The sequence below is a fragment of the Heterodontus francisci genome, chromosome 26 (genome assembly GCF_036365525.1).
Source record: "Heterodontus francisci isolate sHetFra1 chromosome 26, sHetFra1.hap1, whole genome shotgun sequence".
In the NCBI taxonomy this organism is placed as follows: Eukaryota; Metazoa; Chordata; class Chondrichthyes; order Heterodontiformes; family Heterodontidae; genus Heterodontus; species Heterodontus francisci.
Genome location: NC_090396.1, coordinates 67,421,170 through 67,439,985, shown reverse-complemented (window position 1 = coordinate 67,439,985; position 18,816 = coordinate 67,421,170). Strand labels below are relative to the sequence as shown.

Here is an 18,816-nt window from a genome sequence, read left to right as displayed (position 1 = left end):
TCTTGACGGTGATTTTTTTTTATCTGCCCCCAGTTGTTTCTCCAGTATATGCAATACCTTTATATGAAGCATTGTGAAACTGTCAATATAAAGCTTCCAGGGAAAAGGATTCCCACAGTCAGTCAGGTATATAAAGTCTATCTTTTCTATGCACTATACTTGATGCTACAAACTTGAATCAGCTAATGCTGATATAACTGGTTTTGTGCAGCTTGGGTGTTGTACTCTTTTTAATTAATTTGTTAAACAGCTGCCTTGAGTTTGGAAATTGTAAGAATTTACATCTACCCATATGTGATGGACTGTCTAAAAGCATAAAAATACAAACCTGTAATACTTCAGTGGGGAAATGCACACCTGATAGTTGTTCACGTAGGAAAATGAACCGTCACTCGGACAAAACTGTTGGTTCAGTCACGAACACATACATTTGAGCAAAGTGGACTGTCTCGGCCATCTTAACAGTCGCATGTTTTTCTGTTGCCCAAGAACGATTAGAATGTGGAACTCGCTTTCCTGTGGATCGTTGAGGTGAATAGCATAGATGCATTTAAGGGGAAGGTGGATAGGTACATGAGGGAGAAAGGATTGGGCAGATACATGGATGGGGTTAGATGATGTTGGGTGGGAGGAGGCTCACGTGGAGCATAAACTAGTTGGACCCCGAATGGCCTGTTTTTGTGCTATAAATTCTATGTAATTGTACAGACCACAAAGATCTCTGGTTAGCACTGTACTAAGTAAACTGTACTGTAATATTTATGATACTGGACTAGCAATCCAGAGGTCATGAGTTCACAATTCCGCCATAGCAAGCTATGAAATAACATGCAGTAAAGCTGCAGTTTAGGGGTGACCATCAGAAAAGATACCTGTGAAAGGTGCTGTTTTGTTGCAAAAATATGATAGTTCGGTAATGTCCTTCCTCCCACCTTCCGGAGCCCTATCTTTAATCCATGTTTGATTCTTACTGCCTTCTGAAATGGCCTGGCAAGTCATTCAGATATATAAACACTTGCATTTATATAGTGCCTTCAATGTAATAAACATCCTAAGGTGCTTCACAGGCATGATTAACTAAACAAAATAGAACACCAAGCCACATAAGGAGATCTTGGAACAGGTGACCAAAAGCTTTGTGAAAGATGTAGGTTGTAAGTAGCCCCTTAAAGGAGGCGGAGAGGTTTAGGAAGGGAATTCCAGAGCTTTAGGGCCTATGCCTAATCACTTGTATAAGGACTGCGGCAGGTCAAGGGAAAAACTCACCATAACCTACCCAGGGTGACTAAGGATGATTGATAAATGCACCATGCCACTGTCACTCACGTCCTGAGAAATTTAAAATGTATTGTACTTAAATAACCTAGTGTAATTAGGTAACTGAATCATACTGTTTGTCTTTAACAAATTTTATTGCAAAGAAAACTGCAGTTTGAATGCTTGTGGTGCACTTAGTCCCACTGGCTATTTGAAGAGCTAGGCATGTTTGGGGAACGTGGCCCAATAATGCTAAGTTGAGTGATGACTGCTGCTTATTATCGAAGTGTTTTGAAGTCACGAACAGCTACTGACTGCTGGCATCATTTCAGGTTTTGGACTGGATATCTCTGTTGCTGGACGCTCACTTTACAGTGCTGGTAATGGCAACAGAGGCACGTGGGTTAGTTACCCACCTACACAAATTCATCAGATCCCAGGTATGCTACACATCCAATTGTGTTGAAAGTATATTCTATGATCTCTGGTACCAGCTATTTGATATTAGGTTCACTCTCTGGGAATTTTGCTGAAATGTAATGAGTAATCCTTTTGATTACCACTTGTTGCCATGTTAAATGCTCACTTGGAATTTTATCTATTTTCTTTGGCCTGGTACCGAGTAACTAGAATAGTAAATATAAATCATGGGAACAGGAGGAGGCAATTTGAGCCAACAATCCTTTTCTGGTTTGTTTTACCCTTCCTTTTTTTCAAATCCCTCCACTTGTATCTCTCTAGAAACATGTCGTCTTGTTTCATGCCTCTCTCCCTTCAGGTAATCTTCTTGAATTCAGCCGCCTAATCTCATCTTGCTTTCTATTCACTTCCCTTACTATTTAATATTCTTTATTTTTAAGCAACTATCCAATTTCCTTTTGAAAGAATATATGGACTCTGCTTAAACAACAGCTTGTGGTAGGGACATCCACATTCTAACCACCCTCCTTAACTTTTATTAAATTTGTGCCTTCTCAAGTCAAGTCTCCTTGACTTGTGGACACAATCTGTCACTATTCACCTTTAATATTCAGAATCTTGAAGACCTCTATCAGGTTGCCCTTTAACCTTACAAAAGAAAAATACTGCAGATGCTGGAGATCTGAAAGGTCATCGAGCTGAAAGGTTGACTCTGTTTTTCTCTCCATCAGTGCTGCCACACCTGCTGAGTATTTCCAGCATTTCCTGTTTTTATTTGACCCTTTAACCTTCTCAGTTCTAATGAAAGAAAACCCCATCACGGTTATAGCCTAATGAACTTACACTGCACCATTACAATTTCTTTTACATGTTTCCTGCAATGGGGTGCCCAAAATTGTGCACAACATTTAGAACTCAAAATTTCAATAGTAACACATTTTTTATTCTGTGTCTCCATGATGCAAAAATTCCATTTGCTGCCTTTGTGGCCTTATCTACATGCAGTGCCACCTTTTCATCTACTTATCTGAAGCTCTACTCCATTTTATACCGTACCATTTTAAAATGCATTTCCTTTCCCTGTTACTTCCAAAATGATAATAGCAGCCCCAACACAGACCCCTGTGGAGCACCATTCACCGTGCCCGGAATTGTATGTTTCCCCCCCACAAATGAGTGGGTGGGAAGGCAGGGGACATAAAATTGAGTGGGAGGAGGCGGCGGGGGGGCGCCGTTTCTGACCCCCTGCCACCCCGCTTCAATTTTACATGGAGCAGCAGTGGGGAGAAACGGCCAATTAACTGGCACTTGAGGGCCTTGGCCTGCTGCCACATGTATTTTACCCTTGGCTGGCAGGCAGCTGAGGCCTCAAAAAGCCCGCCTGGTGAAACCTGGCGGCTTTCTTTGCGGGCTGGTGGGAGGCCCTCCTGACTAGCACCTTGTCCCCCGCAGCGGGCTGCCCCCGAAGCCCCAACGCACGACGCTCCCCCTGCCCCCTTATCTGATTCCCCTTGCCTCTCCGGGGCCCCACCAATTGTCTTTGGCCAAGCCCTAAACACTTACCTTTTTTCCTGGGCTGTTCTGGTGGCACTGCTGGGATTAAGAACTGCCAGCCCGCTGATTGGCTAGCAGCTCCATTAGATGGGACTTCCTGCCTTAAGGAGGTGGAAGTCCCACCTAAGACCAATTAAAGGCCTGGGGAGTGAAAAATCTCAGTCTGGCTCCCCTGGCTTGCTGGAGACGGGCTAGCCACTGATTTTACGGCTGGTGGGTGGCATCCTCCCCACCAACGAAAAATTTTGGCCCATGTCTTTTAGCCTGAGGATCTTCCTTTTACCCCATTTTGTGCTTTCTGCCCTCCAGCTAGCTCTGTACCTTTAACAACATTCCCCTTAATTCCATGTGTTACTAACTTTATCATAACTCTTTTTGATAAATTATCAAACTACCCCATCCACCCATATTTCCCTTATCAATCCTCTTGTTTCTTCCAAACATTCTACGAGATTTGACGTTTGACTTGTTTTAGGAATCCATGCTGATGGGCTTCATTAACTGATGTTTCTCCAAATATCAGACAGATGGAATTGGAAGTGTATTGCTCTATTGTGCAGCAAGTGAGCAAAGATCTTAAATTTACCTAGCTGTAGAAATATTTAATATGAGTCACCACTGCTGTGATCTCGCTCAATTTACAGTCTGAACAGTTTCAGACCTGGAATCTGTTCTGTCTTGGAAATTGAGGAAGGGCAGACCTGAAAACCCAATTTTTCATGGGTCTATAAGTCTGCTGCTGGTTTAAGGCAGCAGTGTTTATAAATGGCAGGAGACAGCTCAAGTACACTTGAAATCCAAACTGCAGAAGCAAAAATAAATGGCTATATGTGCTACACACTGGACAAATACTGATCGTGTAATTTGTGATCTTAGATTCAGAATTACTGGTGGTCGCTAATTTTTTTCTAACATTTTTGAACCTCTCTGGCAGGTTAAATTTTACTCTCAGCTCAACAAGATTGAAGGAAGTCTGCAGAATCTACGTCAGCTGAAACCCCAGAAGAGTGATGGGCTGTATTCTATTGAAGTGATCAAAATATTTTAGCTTTGTACAAATTTGTTAAAGAAATGTATTTGTCACTTTTTCATTTGCTTGCTTTGAGTTATATTTATAATGTGAAAATATTAATTTGCTTCAAATATTTGACTGTATTTGACTGAATTAAAATACTACTTTTCCTATACTCCTGTAAGTACGTATCTGTTCTTCGATGCAGAATGCAGTTCTAATGAAAGGTCACTGACCTGAAACGTTAACTCTGCTTCTCTCTCCACAGATGCTGCCAGACCTGCTGAGTATTTCCAGCGTTTCTTGTGTTTATATTGTATCTGTTCTTTGTCTGTCTGTAGCCCTGTCCCAAAAGAATGCTTGAATGTTCTTAAAGTTAGGTAAGTAAATGAGGGAGAAGGGAATAGAGGGAATATGCTGATATTGTAAAAGTTTTAACTTGTGTAAAGGCAATTTTACTAATCTGAGATGTGGACTGGAAACAGCTACTTGAAGGTAAATCAGTGTCGGAGCAGTGGTAGGCATTCAAGGAAGAGAGAGAGGGTTCAGAGCAAAGTAAAAGACTGGGACTCCCAAATCTCACCCCCGCCCCCCTCCGCCGCCCCCTAAGGGCAAAGAGCATACAAATTAGGATGAGGCTTACATCAGACACCAAGACCTCAGTATGGCGGAAAGCCTAGGGGAGTATAGAAAGTGTAAGGATGAAATTATAAAGGAAATTAGGAAAGCAAAGAGAGGGCATGAAAAATATTGGCAAGTAAAATCAAGGAAAACCCAAAGATGTTTTATAAATACGTAAAGAGCAAGAGGATGGCTCAGGAAAGAGAAGGGCCTATTAGAGATCAAATAAAATAACGTGTGTGAAGGTCGAAGACATGGGCATGGTTCTTAATGAATGCATTTTGTCTGTTTTACAAAAGAGGGGGTGATGCAGACTTTGTAGTTGAGGAAGAGTGTGAAATATTGGATGAGATAAACAGACGGAAATATTAAGAGTTTATCATCTTTGCAAGTGAATAAATCACCAGGCCTGGATGAAATGTATTCCAAACTGTCAAAGGAAGCTAGGGAGGAAAAACTGGAGGTTCTGACCATTCTCTCTCACTACAGAGGGGGTACAGGAGGACTGCTAATGTATGTTATTTAAAAAGGGGGGAAGGGGTAGCCTGAGTATTTACAGGCCAGTCAGCGTAACTTCAGGTGGGCAAATTATTAAAATGAATTGAGACAGTATAAATCATCATTTAGAAAGTCATAGATTAATCAAGGACAGTCAGCATGGATTTGTTAAGAGAAGGTCAAGTCTGACTAAGCGGATTGAACTTTTTGAGGAGGGTCAATGAGGGTAGCACATTTGATGTAGCCTACATCAGCAAGCCTTTTGACAAGTCCCATATGGCAGACTAGTCAGAAAAGTTGGAGCCCATGGAATCCGGCAAGTCGCAAGTTGGCTGCAAAATTGGCTTGCTGACAGAAAGCAAAGGGTTATAGTTGACAGGTGTTTTTGTGACTGGAAGCCTGTTTCCAGTGGAGTTCTACAGGGCTCAGTACTGGGTCCAATCCTTTTCATAGCAGATATTCATAATTTAGACTTCCATGTAGGGGGCATGAATAAGAAGTAAGCAGATGATACATAAATGCATAAATTGGTTGCATGGTTGATAGTGAGGAAGAAAGCTATAGACTGCATCAAGATATTAATGGACTGGTCAGGTGTGCAGAAAGTGGCAAATAGAATTTAATTTGGAGAAATGCGAGGTAATGTATTTGGGGCAGACAAACAAGGCAAGGGAATACACAATAAATGGTATGTTACTGAAAAGTGTAGAGGAACGGCGGCGCAGTGGTTAGCACCGCAGCCTCACAGCTCCAGGGACCCGGGTTCGATTCTGGGTACTGCCTGTGCGGAGTTTGCAAGTTCTCTCTGTGACCGCGTGGGTTTTCGCCGGGTGCTCCGGTTTCTTCCCACAGCCAAAGACTTGCAGGTAAATTGGCCATTGTAAATTGCCTCTAGTGTAGGTAGGTGGTAGGGAATATGGGATTACTGTAGGGTTAATATAAATGGGTGGTTGTTGGTCGGCACAGACTCGGTGGGCCGAAGGGCCTGTTTAAGTGCTGTATCTATAAAATAAAAAATAAAATAAAATTTTTTTTTAAAACGGGGGACCTTGACATGCATGGCCACAGATCCCTGAAGGTAGCAGGTAAATAAGGTGGTTAAGAATGAGTACGGAATCCTTTATTGGCCGATCCTGGGTATGCTTTGAGTAAAATGGCTGTAACCAATCTTCGAGCTTCAGGCCAGGGCATGCGTAACACTGTTCGGGTGGTGAAGGGCAAGGAAGGAGATGCACCGGTTGATCGCACCTTCATCAAGAAAATCCTCATTGATTGCTGTGGATTCCAAGCTACGGACATCTTCTGCCTGCAAGACTTCCCCAGCAGTGGATATTTCGATGTGACGTTCAAGAATGTGGCGGGATGCATCAAGTTCCTGAAGGTGTTCAAGGAGAAGGAAAACCTGGCACCGCTATCCATCCTCAAAGTGGAGCCACTCTTCACGCTTCCGTCACAACATGGCCGGGTGGCGACAATTCACTTCTACAACCCCCATGTTCCTGTTGTGGATGTACTCGCCTTCCTCGCCAGGTACGTCGAGGTGGCCAGCAGTAGCACTGATGTCAAGGACCCATTTGGGATTTGGACCAGCAAGCGGCAGGTCAAAGTGACCTTGAAGGTCGATGCCAATGGAGCCATCATCCATCCTCCCTCCAGCTTCGCTATCGGGGGAAGTCGAGGCTTCTTGGTCTACGCTGGGCAGCCCAGAGTTTGTCACACCTGTGGCAAATCTGGTCATGTGGCAGCTAACTGCAGCACGGTTGTCTGCAAGAAGGAAGGCCATCAGACCAAGGACTGTAAGCAGAGTAGGTGTTGCAACTTGTGCGGTGCGGCAGGCCACCTCTACAAAACCTGTCCCAAACGCTGCCTCACTTATGCTCAGGCAGCTACGTCCAAGGAAAGGCCGGGAGAAGGAACGGTGAATGCGTCTGGTGCTGGGAAGGAGACAAGCAACCTTCTCCGCAGCGAGGAAAGTCTACCTGAGAAGGAGAAGAAAGAGGAGGCAGCTGAAACCAGTGACCCAGCACCTACCCTGTGCACGGAAACCCCTCCTCCACAGACAGAATCAATGGAGGAGGAGGCAGCAGATGGACAAACCGGTCAGTGGCAAGTGGTACTAAGGAAAACCATGAAGAAAAAACCTTCAAAAGCGGAACAGGCCACCACCCAAACCAGTGGCAAGAGGAGGTTACCGTCTGAGACAGACCACAGCAGCTCCTCTTCACTGGACGAGGATGTGCCGGAGGGACGGCAAATTCAAAAGAGGCGGCAGAACTCAAAGGAGCTGGAAGATAAAGCCCCCGGGCACTGGAAGCTGTGATGGGCCCGGCGTGCCCCAAACCCAAAGCGCCAAACCTAGCAACATGCCCAGTGCATCCCAGCTCCGGGAAGCTGGGAGCAGTGGTGTTTTCGAGGAGGAACAGAGGGAAACAGCAGCGAACAGCCCAATCCTTGCTGTGTACAAGAACCCCCCACCCCCACCCCACCGATGTCACCCCAGCAAAACAAACCCTGCATGAAAAACCAGGAGGGGTTTCTGAGCCCAACGATCGTGAAACAGCTTGTGTACAATATGGGTATGCAGGAACATCCCAAAGGACTGGGACTAGCAAGGACAAATGGTATGGGAAGCAACAACTAACTTAAAAAATGGGTATAAGGATTGCTTCAATTAAAGTGCTTAGCATTAAATCCACTATGCGATGTGTTTCAACCTTGGATTACCTCACCAAGGTCAAAGCCGACCTCCTGTTTCTGCAGGAATACCACACCTCAGCACCTACAGGCAATGGTTGCGATGGTGGTCCCACGGGCCATTGATCTGGTCAGGGGGTAATGATTCCTGTTCCTCCGGCCTGGGTATTCTGCTTCGGGGAGGTAACTTCACCATCTTCAAAGTTAAGTAGGTGGTGGGCGGTCGCCTCCTCGTAGCAGATGTAATGTACAACAACGCTCCGCTCCGGTTGATCAATGTGTACGACCCGAGTGGCTGACCATCAATGCAGCGAGCGGCTGACCATCCTCCAGCAGCTCCCACTGCTGCTGGCGACGTCCAGGCCAGTCATTCTAGGCAGTGACTTCAACTGCATCATCAATGCAGCTGGACGATCCGGCAGTGACAACAGCAAACTGGACGCGACGTCCAGATTCCTAATAGAAACAGTTAAAGATGCCAAACTGCACGACGTCTTCAGCAATCCTGCAGATGGAGCGCAGCGTAGATACACATCGAACAACATTGGTCAAGATCGGACGGGTCTGCCCATTCCAGGATTGAGTTCCTGTTTGTGTCCCGTGCTGTCACGGTCAGATCCACCGACATCAAGCCGGTGTTCTTCTTTGACCATTGCCACTTACAGCTCAATGCTACACAGCTAACCCCAGAGAACGTTGAGGAACTCAAAAGGGATTACAAAGGTTGGAGGACCGTGAAACCTCTCTTTGAGTCTCCAGTTCACTGGTGGGAGGCGATCAAGGAGAACATCAAGAGGTTCTTTATCTTCAAAGGTGTTCAGAGGGCGATAGAGAGAAATGTCCCGACTCCAGAAAAGTATGCAAAATCTGCTCCGGCTGCAGTCGATGAGGGTCGGGGTCAAGGAGGACCTCCATGAGGTGAAGAGCCAGCAGGCCTCGCTCTTTGCCACGGAGGCCTCCAAGATCATCCGGTCCAGAGTCCGCTCCATTGAGCAGGATGAGACGAGCTCTCATTACTTCTTCCAAAAGGTACACAGAGAGAGCTCGGTGATCAGCAGCCTGAAGGAAGAGGAGGGCTCGGTAACTTCTTCGCAGTCCGACATACTAAGGATCAGCAAATCCTTTTATGCTGGGCTGTATGACGCAAAGCCCACAGACAGCAGACCCTCCCAGTCCTTCCTGTCATCTATCACAGAGGTCTTAGATGACAGCATAAGGGAGAGACTGGACAAGCCGCTAACTCTGGATGAGCTGAAAAAGGCTGTCAAGTCCTTCAAGACGAGTAAAACTCCCAGAAGCGATGGCTTACCGGTTGAGTTGTATTTGGCCCTGTGGGACTGGCTCGGCCCGGACCTGCTGGAAGTATACCAGAGTATGCTCCTGGCCGGCAGCATGTCAGAATCCATGAGGAAAGGCATCATCGCCCTCATCTACAAGCGAAAAGGGGAGAGGGCAGAAATCAGAAATTGGCGGCCTATCTCACTGCTTAAATAAAAGCAAAATACTGCGGATGCTGGAAATCTGAAATAAAAACAAGAAATGCTTTAACCACTCAGCAGATCTGGCAGCATCTGTGGAAAGAGAAGCAGAGTTAACGTTTCGGGTCAGTGATCCTTCTTCGGAGTTCCGAAGAAGGGTCACTGACCCGAAACGTTAACTCTGCTCTTTCCACAGATGCTGCCAGATCTGCTGAGTGGTTCCAGCATTTCTTGTTTTTATCTCACTGCTTAATGCTGACTACAAGATTCTGTCAAAAGTCATAGCCAGTCGAGTCAAGCCTGCTCTGGAGTTGGTAATTCACCCTGACCAGACCTGTGCTATACCCGGCAGGAAGATCTCTGATAGTCTCGCGCTACTCAGGGATATGATCGCCTACGTACGGGACAGGAGGGTGGACACCTGCCTCATCAGCCTGGACCAGGAGAAGGCTTTTGACAGGATATCGCACACATACATGATGGACGTGCTTTCCAAAATGGGGTTTGGGGAAGGAATCTGCAATTGGATCCAACTGCTCGACACAAACATCAGTAGCGCAGTCTCAATCAATGGGTGGGAATCGGAAAGTTTCCCGATCAAATCTGGAGTCAGACAGGGCTGTCCTCTGTCCCCGGTCTTGTTTGTTTGCTGTATTGAACCCTTTGCTGAGTCTATTAGGAAGGATGTGAGCATAAGAGAGGTGACAATCCCAGGCAGTGGAGGCACTCAGGTTAAAACCTCCCTGTACATGGATGACGTCGCCGTCTTCTGCTCGGATCAGCTGTCCGTGCGCAGACTGATGAGCATCTGCGACCAGTTTGAACTGACCTCGGGAGCCAAAGTTAACCACGGCAAGAGCGAGGCCACGTTCTTTGGGAACTGGGCTGATCGATCCTTTGTTCCCTTCACCGTCAGGTCAGACTACCTGAAGGTGCTGGGGATATGGTTCGGAAGGGCCGAGGCGTGCACCAAAACCTGGAAAGAGCGAGTAGCCAGGGTACAACACAAGCTGAGCATGTGGGAGTAGCAATCTCTCTCCAGTATGGGTAAAAACCTGGTCATCAGGTGCGAGGCGCTCACGTTGTTGCTGTACGTGGCGCAGGTCTGGCCCATACCCCACTCCTGTGCTGTGGCGGTCACCCGAGCCATTTTCCACTTCGTCTGGGGATCCAAAATGGACCGGGTCCGGAGGGACACGATGTTCAAACCTCTGGATAAGGCGGGAAAAATGTACCCAACATCACCCTCATCCTTCATGTGCGGCTGCATCAAGCTGTGTGTAGACCTCCAGTACGCAAACTCCAACTGTCACTAGGTGCTGAAGTTCTGTCTGTCCCCGGTGTTGCGAAGGATGGGTCTGGTCACATTGCCGCAGAACGCTCCATCCAGTTGGACTGTGCCATACCACCTATCCTTCGTGGAAAAGTTTCTGCGGAAAAACACCTTTGACCACCAATCCATCAGGCAGTGGTCTGCGCGGAATGTCCTCTAGGCCCTACGGGAAAAGGAGACGGTGGATCTTGTCGGATGCTTCCCCGAGCAGACTGCCAAAATCATTTGGCGGAATGCCTCATCACCAGAACTTTCAAACAAGCACCAAGATGTAGCTTGGCTGGTGGTGAGAAGAGCTCTCCCTGTCAGATCCTTCCTGCATGCCTGAAGTCTCACCCCCTCCACACAATGCCCTTCGAGCTGGCTGTGGTGGGAAAGAGACGGTCGCCCACCTCCTTCTGGAATGTGTCTTTGCAAAGCAGGTGTGGAAAGAGATGCAGTGGTTTTTGTCGAGGTTCATCCCAAGCAGCTCTGTAACACAGGAGTCTGCTCTACAGGCTGTCCCCAGGGACGCACACCGAGATGAACATCAACTGCTGCTGGAGGACTATCAATTCGGTGAAAGGCTCTCTTTGGTCTGAACAAAACTTGCTGGTCTTCCAGCGCAAAGAGTTGTCCACAACCGAATGTTGCAGACTGGCACATTCCAAGGTCCAGGACTACGTGCTGAGGGACGCAGAAAAGCTTGGGGCAGCTGCAGCAAAAGCTCAATGGGGAAAAACCACAGTGTAAGGACCCCCCATCAAGCTGAACTGAGGGGCTGGATCCGTGGAAAACCCCTCGAACTGTATCGGGAAAATTTTTGTTTGTTGTAAAATGTACATGGCATGAAAAATGAAATGGAAGGGTTGTGAGGCAACTTACTCCTATATTGACGGAAACTGAGCTCCTTTGAACTGTTTGTATTTTTTGACTTGGTGCTGTTTGGAACTGTTTTGTAATGTATTTTTTTACAGATTTTTATGAATAAAGTATATTTTGGAAATTAAAAAAAAAAGAATCCTTTATTGGGCGAGGCATAGAATATAGAAGCAAAGTTTATTCTGGACCTGCATAGAACACTAGTTAGACCACATCTAGAGTACTGCCTACAGTTCTGGTCACTGCATTACAGGAAGGATGTGATCGTACTAGAGAGGGTACAGAGGAGATTTACAAGGATGTTGCCAGAAATTGAGAATTTCAGCTGTAAGGAAAGATTGGGTAGACTGAGGTTGTTTTATTCAAGAGGAGGCTGAGGGGTGATTTAATTGAGGTGTATAAAGTGCGATGCTGCTTTAACATCTCACACTGAAGAGTGCCTGCAGAGTCTCATCGACAGGTTTGCGTCTGCCTGCAATGAATTTGGCCTAACCATCAGCCTCAAGAAAACGAACATCATGGGGCAGGATGTCAGAAATGCTCCATCCATCAATATTGGCGACCACGCTCTGGAAGTGGTTCAAGAGTTCACCTACCTAGGCTCAACTATCACCAGTAACCTGTCTCTAGATGCAGAAATCAACAAGCGCATGGGTAAGGCTTCCACTGCTATGTTCAGACTGGCCAAGAGAGTGTGGGAAAATGGCGCACTGACACGGAACACAAAAGTCCGAGTGTATCAGGCCTGTGTCCTCAGTACCTTGCTCTACGGCAGCGAGGCCTGGACAACGTATGCCAGCCAAGAGCGACGTCTCAATTCATTCCATCTTCGCTGCCTTCGGAGAATACTTGGCATCAGGTGGCAGGACTATATCTCCAACACAGAAGTCCTTGAAGCGGCCAACATCCCCAGCTTATACACACTACTGAGTCAGCGGCGCTTGAGATGGCTTGGCCATGTGAGCCGCATGGAAGATGGCAGGATCCCCAAAGACACATTGTACAGCGAGCTCGCCACTGGTATCAGACCCACCGGCCGTCCATGTCTCCGTTATAAAGACGTCTGCAAACGCGACATGAAATCGTGTGACATTGATCACAAGTCGTGGGAGTCAGTTGCCAGCATTCGCCAGAGCTGGCGGGCAGCCATAAAGACAGGGCTAAATTGTGGCGAGTCGAAGAGACTTAGTAGTTGGCAGGAAAAAAGACAGAGGCGCAAGGGGAGAGCCAACTGTGCAACAGCCCCAACAAACAAATTTCTCTGCAGCACCTGTGGAAGAGCCTGTCACTCCAGAATTGGCCTTTATAGCCACTCCAGGCGCTGCTTCACAAACCACTGACCACCTCCAGGCGCGTATCCATTGTCTCTCGAGATAAGGAGGCCCAAAAGACAAAGATAAAGTTGAGAGGACAAGATGGAGTGGATAAGAAGGACCTTTTTCCCTTTGCAGAGAGGTCAGTAACCAGGGGCATGGATGTAAAGTAATTAACGGAAGGATCAGAGGTGAGTCGAGAAGATTTTCACCCAGAGGATGATGGAGGTCTGGAACTGACTGCCTCAATAGTTGGTAGAGGCAGAAACCCTCATCACATTCCAAAAATATTTGGAAAAGGCATTTGAAATTCTGTAACCTACAGGCTACAGACCGAAAGTGGGATTCAGCTGGATCTCTGTTGGCACAGACACGATGGGCCAAATGGTCGCCTTCTGTGCTGTAAATTTTCTGTTTGTTTTGAGGAGCCTGGATAAAGTGGAGGTGAACGGTCTATTCACCTTAGCAGAGAGGTCAGTGATGAGGGGGCATAGATTTAAAAGTGATTGGTAGAAAAATTTTAGAGGAGATGAGGAAAAACATTTTCACCCAGAGGGTGGTGAGGGTCTGGAACTCACTGCCTGAAAGGGTAGTTGAGGCAGAAACCCTCAACTCATTCAAAAGGAGTCTGGATATGCACCTCAAGTGCCGTAAGCTGCAAGGCTACGGACCAAATGCCAGAAGGTGGGATTATAATATGTGGGTCGTGTTTCAGCCAGCACAGACACGATGGGCCAAGTGGCCTCCTTTTGTGCCTTAAACCTACTATGAGTCTATGAGGGAGGATCGGGGAAGGCACAAGTGGAGCAGAAATGCCAGCATAGACTGGTTGGGCCGAATGGACTATCTCTGTGTTTGTATATTCTATGCATTCTGGAAAAGATCAGACACCTTAAATCTGGCCATGTCAAATATGATCAACTGCCAGTCGCTTGACACTTGGAATGTATGGTAGTGGCCATTTGGTTGGGAAGCAATTGTTGGGATTTTTGCCCTGTTCCCCTCCATTGGTAAGGTTTAGAGAAATCTCCAGACTGTCTGGAAAGAAACTTCAAGACAGCTTCATCGTGGAATGCCTTATTTGGTCGACTCAATCAGTGAATAAGGTGATATTTTAAAAAGAATTGCATTTATACAGTGCCTTCTCACATCTCTTAGCAATGTCTCAAAGCAACGTTGACAAATGCAGTGCCATTTTGCACAGAGCAAGATCCCATATATAGCATTTAGATGTTGATCTGTCTCTTGTGGTTTCCGAAGGGCGAATGTTGTCCAAGGCTGCAGGAGATCTCTGCTGCCCATAAAATAGTGCCTGGGGATCTTTACTACCTGAACAAGAGTACAGGATCTCAATTTAATGTCTTGGCTAAAGGATGCATCAACCACAATGCAGCCCTCCCTTCCCTGGAGTGATGTGTCAGTCTAGGTTATGTGCTCAGTTACTGGACTGGATTGGCCTTAAACCACAAACAGCAGCTTCCAAATTTCCATAAAAACATTTAAGTTGGATGAGATCTATTTCATCATATAGGCAGCAGCCAAGTCATTTGCTTTCATACCGCATTTTTCACCCATCTATGATCAGGACAAGTACCCGCCTTCTACTGAATGGGCAAACACCATAATGATTTAAAACAGCTACTGCCAGCACAGTCTCAAGTTTTTGATGTGCCAACTGCATAAAGGCAGCTTTAATCAGCCTTATCCAAAACAGTATAAGCACAATTGTAGTTCATTCCATCTTGCTCATCTGATATCTCTGCTGTGACAACACTGTCAATCACTCCTTTCTCCTCCAGTGCTTAACAGCACCAATTTTTTCCTAGTTTGGTTCGTGTTTGTCGCAACATAGGCACCATATTATCTCTGTCACCTGTAGAATACCCCAGGTTCTATTCTTAGTTTTTTTCTTACTTGCTACCCCTCAGCAATATTGCCAAGCATCAGGCCATTTTTCATATGTATGTCAACCATGGCTAATTCTACTTGTCTGTCGACAAAATTGATGACAGGACTTGGTATATTATCCAATTATGGCAAATCTTAGATGAGCTGGATTTTAAAATTCAAAATTGGCAAAACTAACACCATCCTTTTCTGATCCCGCCTGATTCATCCACCTCCTTGCTTGTCCCCTCAGATTGAACCAAATGGTGTGCATCTGAAGTGTTCTGCATGAATTTGCATTGACCTAATGCAGTTCATCTTTCTCTTAGCAGGTGCCTGTCAATGATAGCAGTGGAGAGATCACGAATCTTCATTTGAAAGGCATCGCACCAATCTTCTTTGGCCTCCTTATCTTGAGAGACAATGGGTAAGCGCCTGGAGGTGGTCAGTGGTGTGTGGAGCAGCGCCTGGAGTGGCTATAAAGGCCAATTCTAGAGTGACAGGCTCTTCCACAGGTGCTGCAGAAAAATTTTGTTTGTCGGGGCTGTTACACAGTTGGCTCTCCCCTTGCGCCTCTGTCTTTTTTCCTGCCAACTGCTAAGTCTCTTCGACTCGCCACTCTTTAGCCCCGCCTTTATGGCTGCCCGCCAGCTCTGGCGATCACTGGCAACTGACTCCCACAACTTGTGATCAATGTCACAGGACTTCATGTCGCATTTGCAGACGTCTTTAAAGCGGAGACATGAACGGCCGGTGGGTCTGATACCAGTGGCGAGCTCGCTGTACAATGTGTCTTTGGGGATCCTGCCATCTTCCATGCGGCTCACATGGCCAAGCCATCTCAAGTGCCGCTGACTCAGTAGTGTGTATAAGCTGGGGATATTGGCCGCCTCGAGGACTTCTGTGTTGGAGATACGGTCCTGCCACCTGATGCCAAGTGTTCTCCGGAGGCAGCGAAGATGGAATGAATTGAGACGTTGCTCTTGGCTGACATACGTTGTCCAGGCTTCGCTGCCATCAAGCAAGGTACTGAGGACACAGGCTTGATACACTCGGACTTTTGTGTTCCGTATCAGTGCGCCATTTTCCCACACTCTCTTGGCCAGTCTGGACATAGCAGTGGAAGCCTTTCCCATGCGCTTGTTGATTTCTGCATCTAGAGACAGGTTACTGGTGATAGTTGAGCCTAGGTAGGTGAACTCTTGAACCACTTCCAGGGTGTGGTCACCGATATTGATGGATGGAGCATTTCTGACGTCCTGCCCCATGATGTTCGTTTTCTTGAGGCTGATGGTTAGGCCAAATTCATTGCAGGCAGCCGCACACCAATAATGCTAAGAATTTCTGTTCGTTAGATTTGAAAGGGAAGGAGCAAAAGAATTAAGAAAGAAAAGAGATGGAGACAAAATGATTACCAGTATCTTTTACCAAGGAATGCAAAAATTGGACCAAGGAAGATCTGTCTTCTACATATCTGCATCTTGCCTATCTGTGCCAAACTTCCAGACCACAGTCTAAATTTTACAATAACAGTTGCAGTGCTTGATTCATTTCACCATCTTTCTTCCCTCCCCACTCCTAAAGGTGTTGACTTTGTTGGTGGAATATGTTTCTGTTGGTGTTGATTTTGCTCTAATATATCATCCCAAGTGGTTGTTATACCAGCAGTTCAGGCACGATGCACTTGCTTAGCAATAACCTGCTCAGGTACGCGCAGTTTGGGTTCCGCCAGGGCCACTCAGCTCCTGACCTCATTATAGCCTTGGTTCAAACGTGGACAAAAGAGCTGAACTCAAGAGATGAGGTGAGAGTGACTGCCCTTGACATCAAGGCAGCATTTGACCTAGTATGGCATCAAGGAGCCCTAGCAAAACTGGAGTCAATGGGAATCAGGGGGAAAACACTCTGCTGGGTGGAATCATACCAAGCGCAAAGGAAGATGGCTGTGGTTGTTGGAGGTCAATCGGCTGAGCTCCAAGAAATCACTGCAGGAGTTCCTCAGGGTAGTGTCCGAGGCCCAACCATCTTCAGCTGCTTCATCAATGACCTTCCTTCAATCATAAGGTCAGAAGTGGGGATGTTCGCTGATGATTGCACAATGTTCAGCACCATTCTCAACTCCTCATACTGAAGCAGTCTGTGTAGTAATGCAGCAAGACCTGGACAATATCCAGGCTTGGGCTGATAAGTGGCAAGTAACATTTGCGCCACACAAGTGCCAGGCAATGACCATCTCCAACAAGAGAGAATCTAACCATCTCCCCTTGACATTCAATGGCATTACCATCGTAGAATTCCCCACTATCAACATCCTAGGGGCTACCATTGACCAGAAACTGAACTGGAGTAGCCATATAAATACCGTGGCTACAAGAGCAGGTCAGAGGCTAGGAATCCTGTGGCGAGTAACTCATCTCCTGACACCTCAAAGCCTGTCCACCATCTACAAGGCACAAGTCAGGAGTGTGATGGAATATTCTCCACTTGCCTGGATGGGTGCAGCTCGACACCATCCAGAACAAAGCAGCCCGCTTGATTGGCACACCATCCACAAACATTCACTCCCTCCACCACCGACACACTGTGGCAGCAGTGTGTACCATCTACAAGATGCACTGCAGCAACGCACCAAGGCTCCTTAGACAGCACCTTCCAAACCTGCGACCTCTACCACCTCGAAGAACAAGAGGGGCAGATGCATGGGAACATCACCACCTGCAAGTTCCCATCCAAGTCTCACACCATCCTGACTTGGAACTATATCGCCGTTCCTTCACTGTCGCTGGGTCAAAATCCTGGAACTCCCTTCCTCACAGCACTGTGGGTGTACCTACCTCACATGGACTACAGCGGTTCAAGAAGGCAGCTCACCACCACCTTCTCAAGGGCAATTAGGGATGGGCAATAAATGCTGGCAAAAGCTAGTGATGCCCACATCCCATGAATGAATTTTAAAAAACAGCCACTGATTAACAACCAGGAGCTGAAACCCTGGCTAGCTTTTCCATTCTCTAACCTGGCTGAACACCCAGGCTGAAATCAGCAACTTCAAGAAGAAGCATCAAATCTTCTCCGTAGCCAAAATGTGTGACAACATGGAAACGATGTTGGAAGCAGATTTAATAGTATGCCTAAACCATCTGCCTTACTTTTTCACCTTCAAAAATTTCCAATTCAACTGCAGCTCTGTCATCTGCACTAATTTCCCTCCTAATCTTGTTCAGATCTGACCCCTTGACAGTGTAGCACCATGAATTTTTTGCTTAGTAAAAGGTGTAATCTAAAAATAAGTTGTTGCTGTTGAACCTGTGTTTTACCATCTCATGATGACTTCCACAAAAAAAATCGCTTTTTACAAATCCAACTTGCATCATAGTGACGCTTCCCTACTTATAATTTGTCTTGGATTGGAAAGGTGTCATTTTTTTAATTCATTCATCGGATGTGAGCATCACTGGCAAGGCCAGCATTTATTGCCCATCCCTAATTGCCCTTGAGAAGTTAGTGGTGAGCCACCTTCTTGAATCGCTGCATTCCTTGGGATGTAGGTACACCCACAGTGCCGTTAGGGAGGAAGTTCCAGATTTTTGACCCAGCAACAGTGAAGGAACAGCGATATAGTTCCAAGTCAGGATGGTGTGTGGCTTGGAGGGGAACTTGTAGGTGGTGGTGTTTCCATGTCTACTGCCTTTGTTGTTCTAGATGGTACAGATTGTGAGTTTGGCAGGTGCTGTTGATTTTGCTTTGGCATTTTGAAATTCTGCAATTGTTTTCATAACATAGGAACAGGAGGAGGTAATTTAGCTCCTCAAGCCGGTTCCATCATTTAATGAGATGTGACCTAACTCCAAATACTCGCCTTTGCCCCATAATAACAACATACATTTA

At 46.4% G+C, this 18,816-nt stretch overlaps 1 protein-coding gene across 3 annotated transcripts in view; it reads left to right on the top strand.

The window, feature by feature from the left end:
- Nucleotides 1–4,418, top strand: part of nol11 (nucleolar protein 11) — a 30,839-nt gene extending 26,421 nt beyond the window's left edge. For all 3 annotated transcript variants that reach the window (XM_068058494.1, XM_068058493.1, XM_068058492.1), the window contains 3 exons: nt 34–126; nt 1,590–1,697; nt 4,166–4,418. In XM_068058494.1, the coding sequence (XP_067914595.1) occupies nt 34–126; nt 1,590–1,697; nt 4,166–4,279 (315 nt within the window). In that variant the 3' untranslated portion in view covers nt 4,280–4,418. The remainder of the gene's footprint in view (nt 1–33; nt 127–1,589; nt 1,698–4,165) is intronic.
- The last annotated feature ends 14,398 nt before the right edge of the window (nt 4,419–18,816 follow it).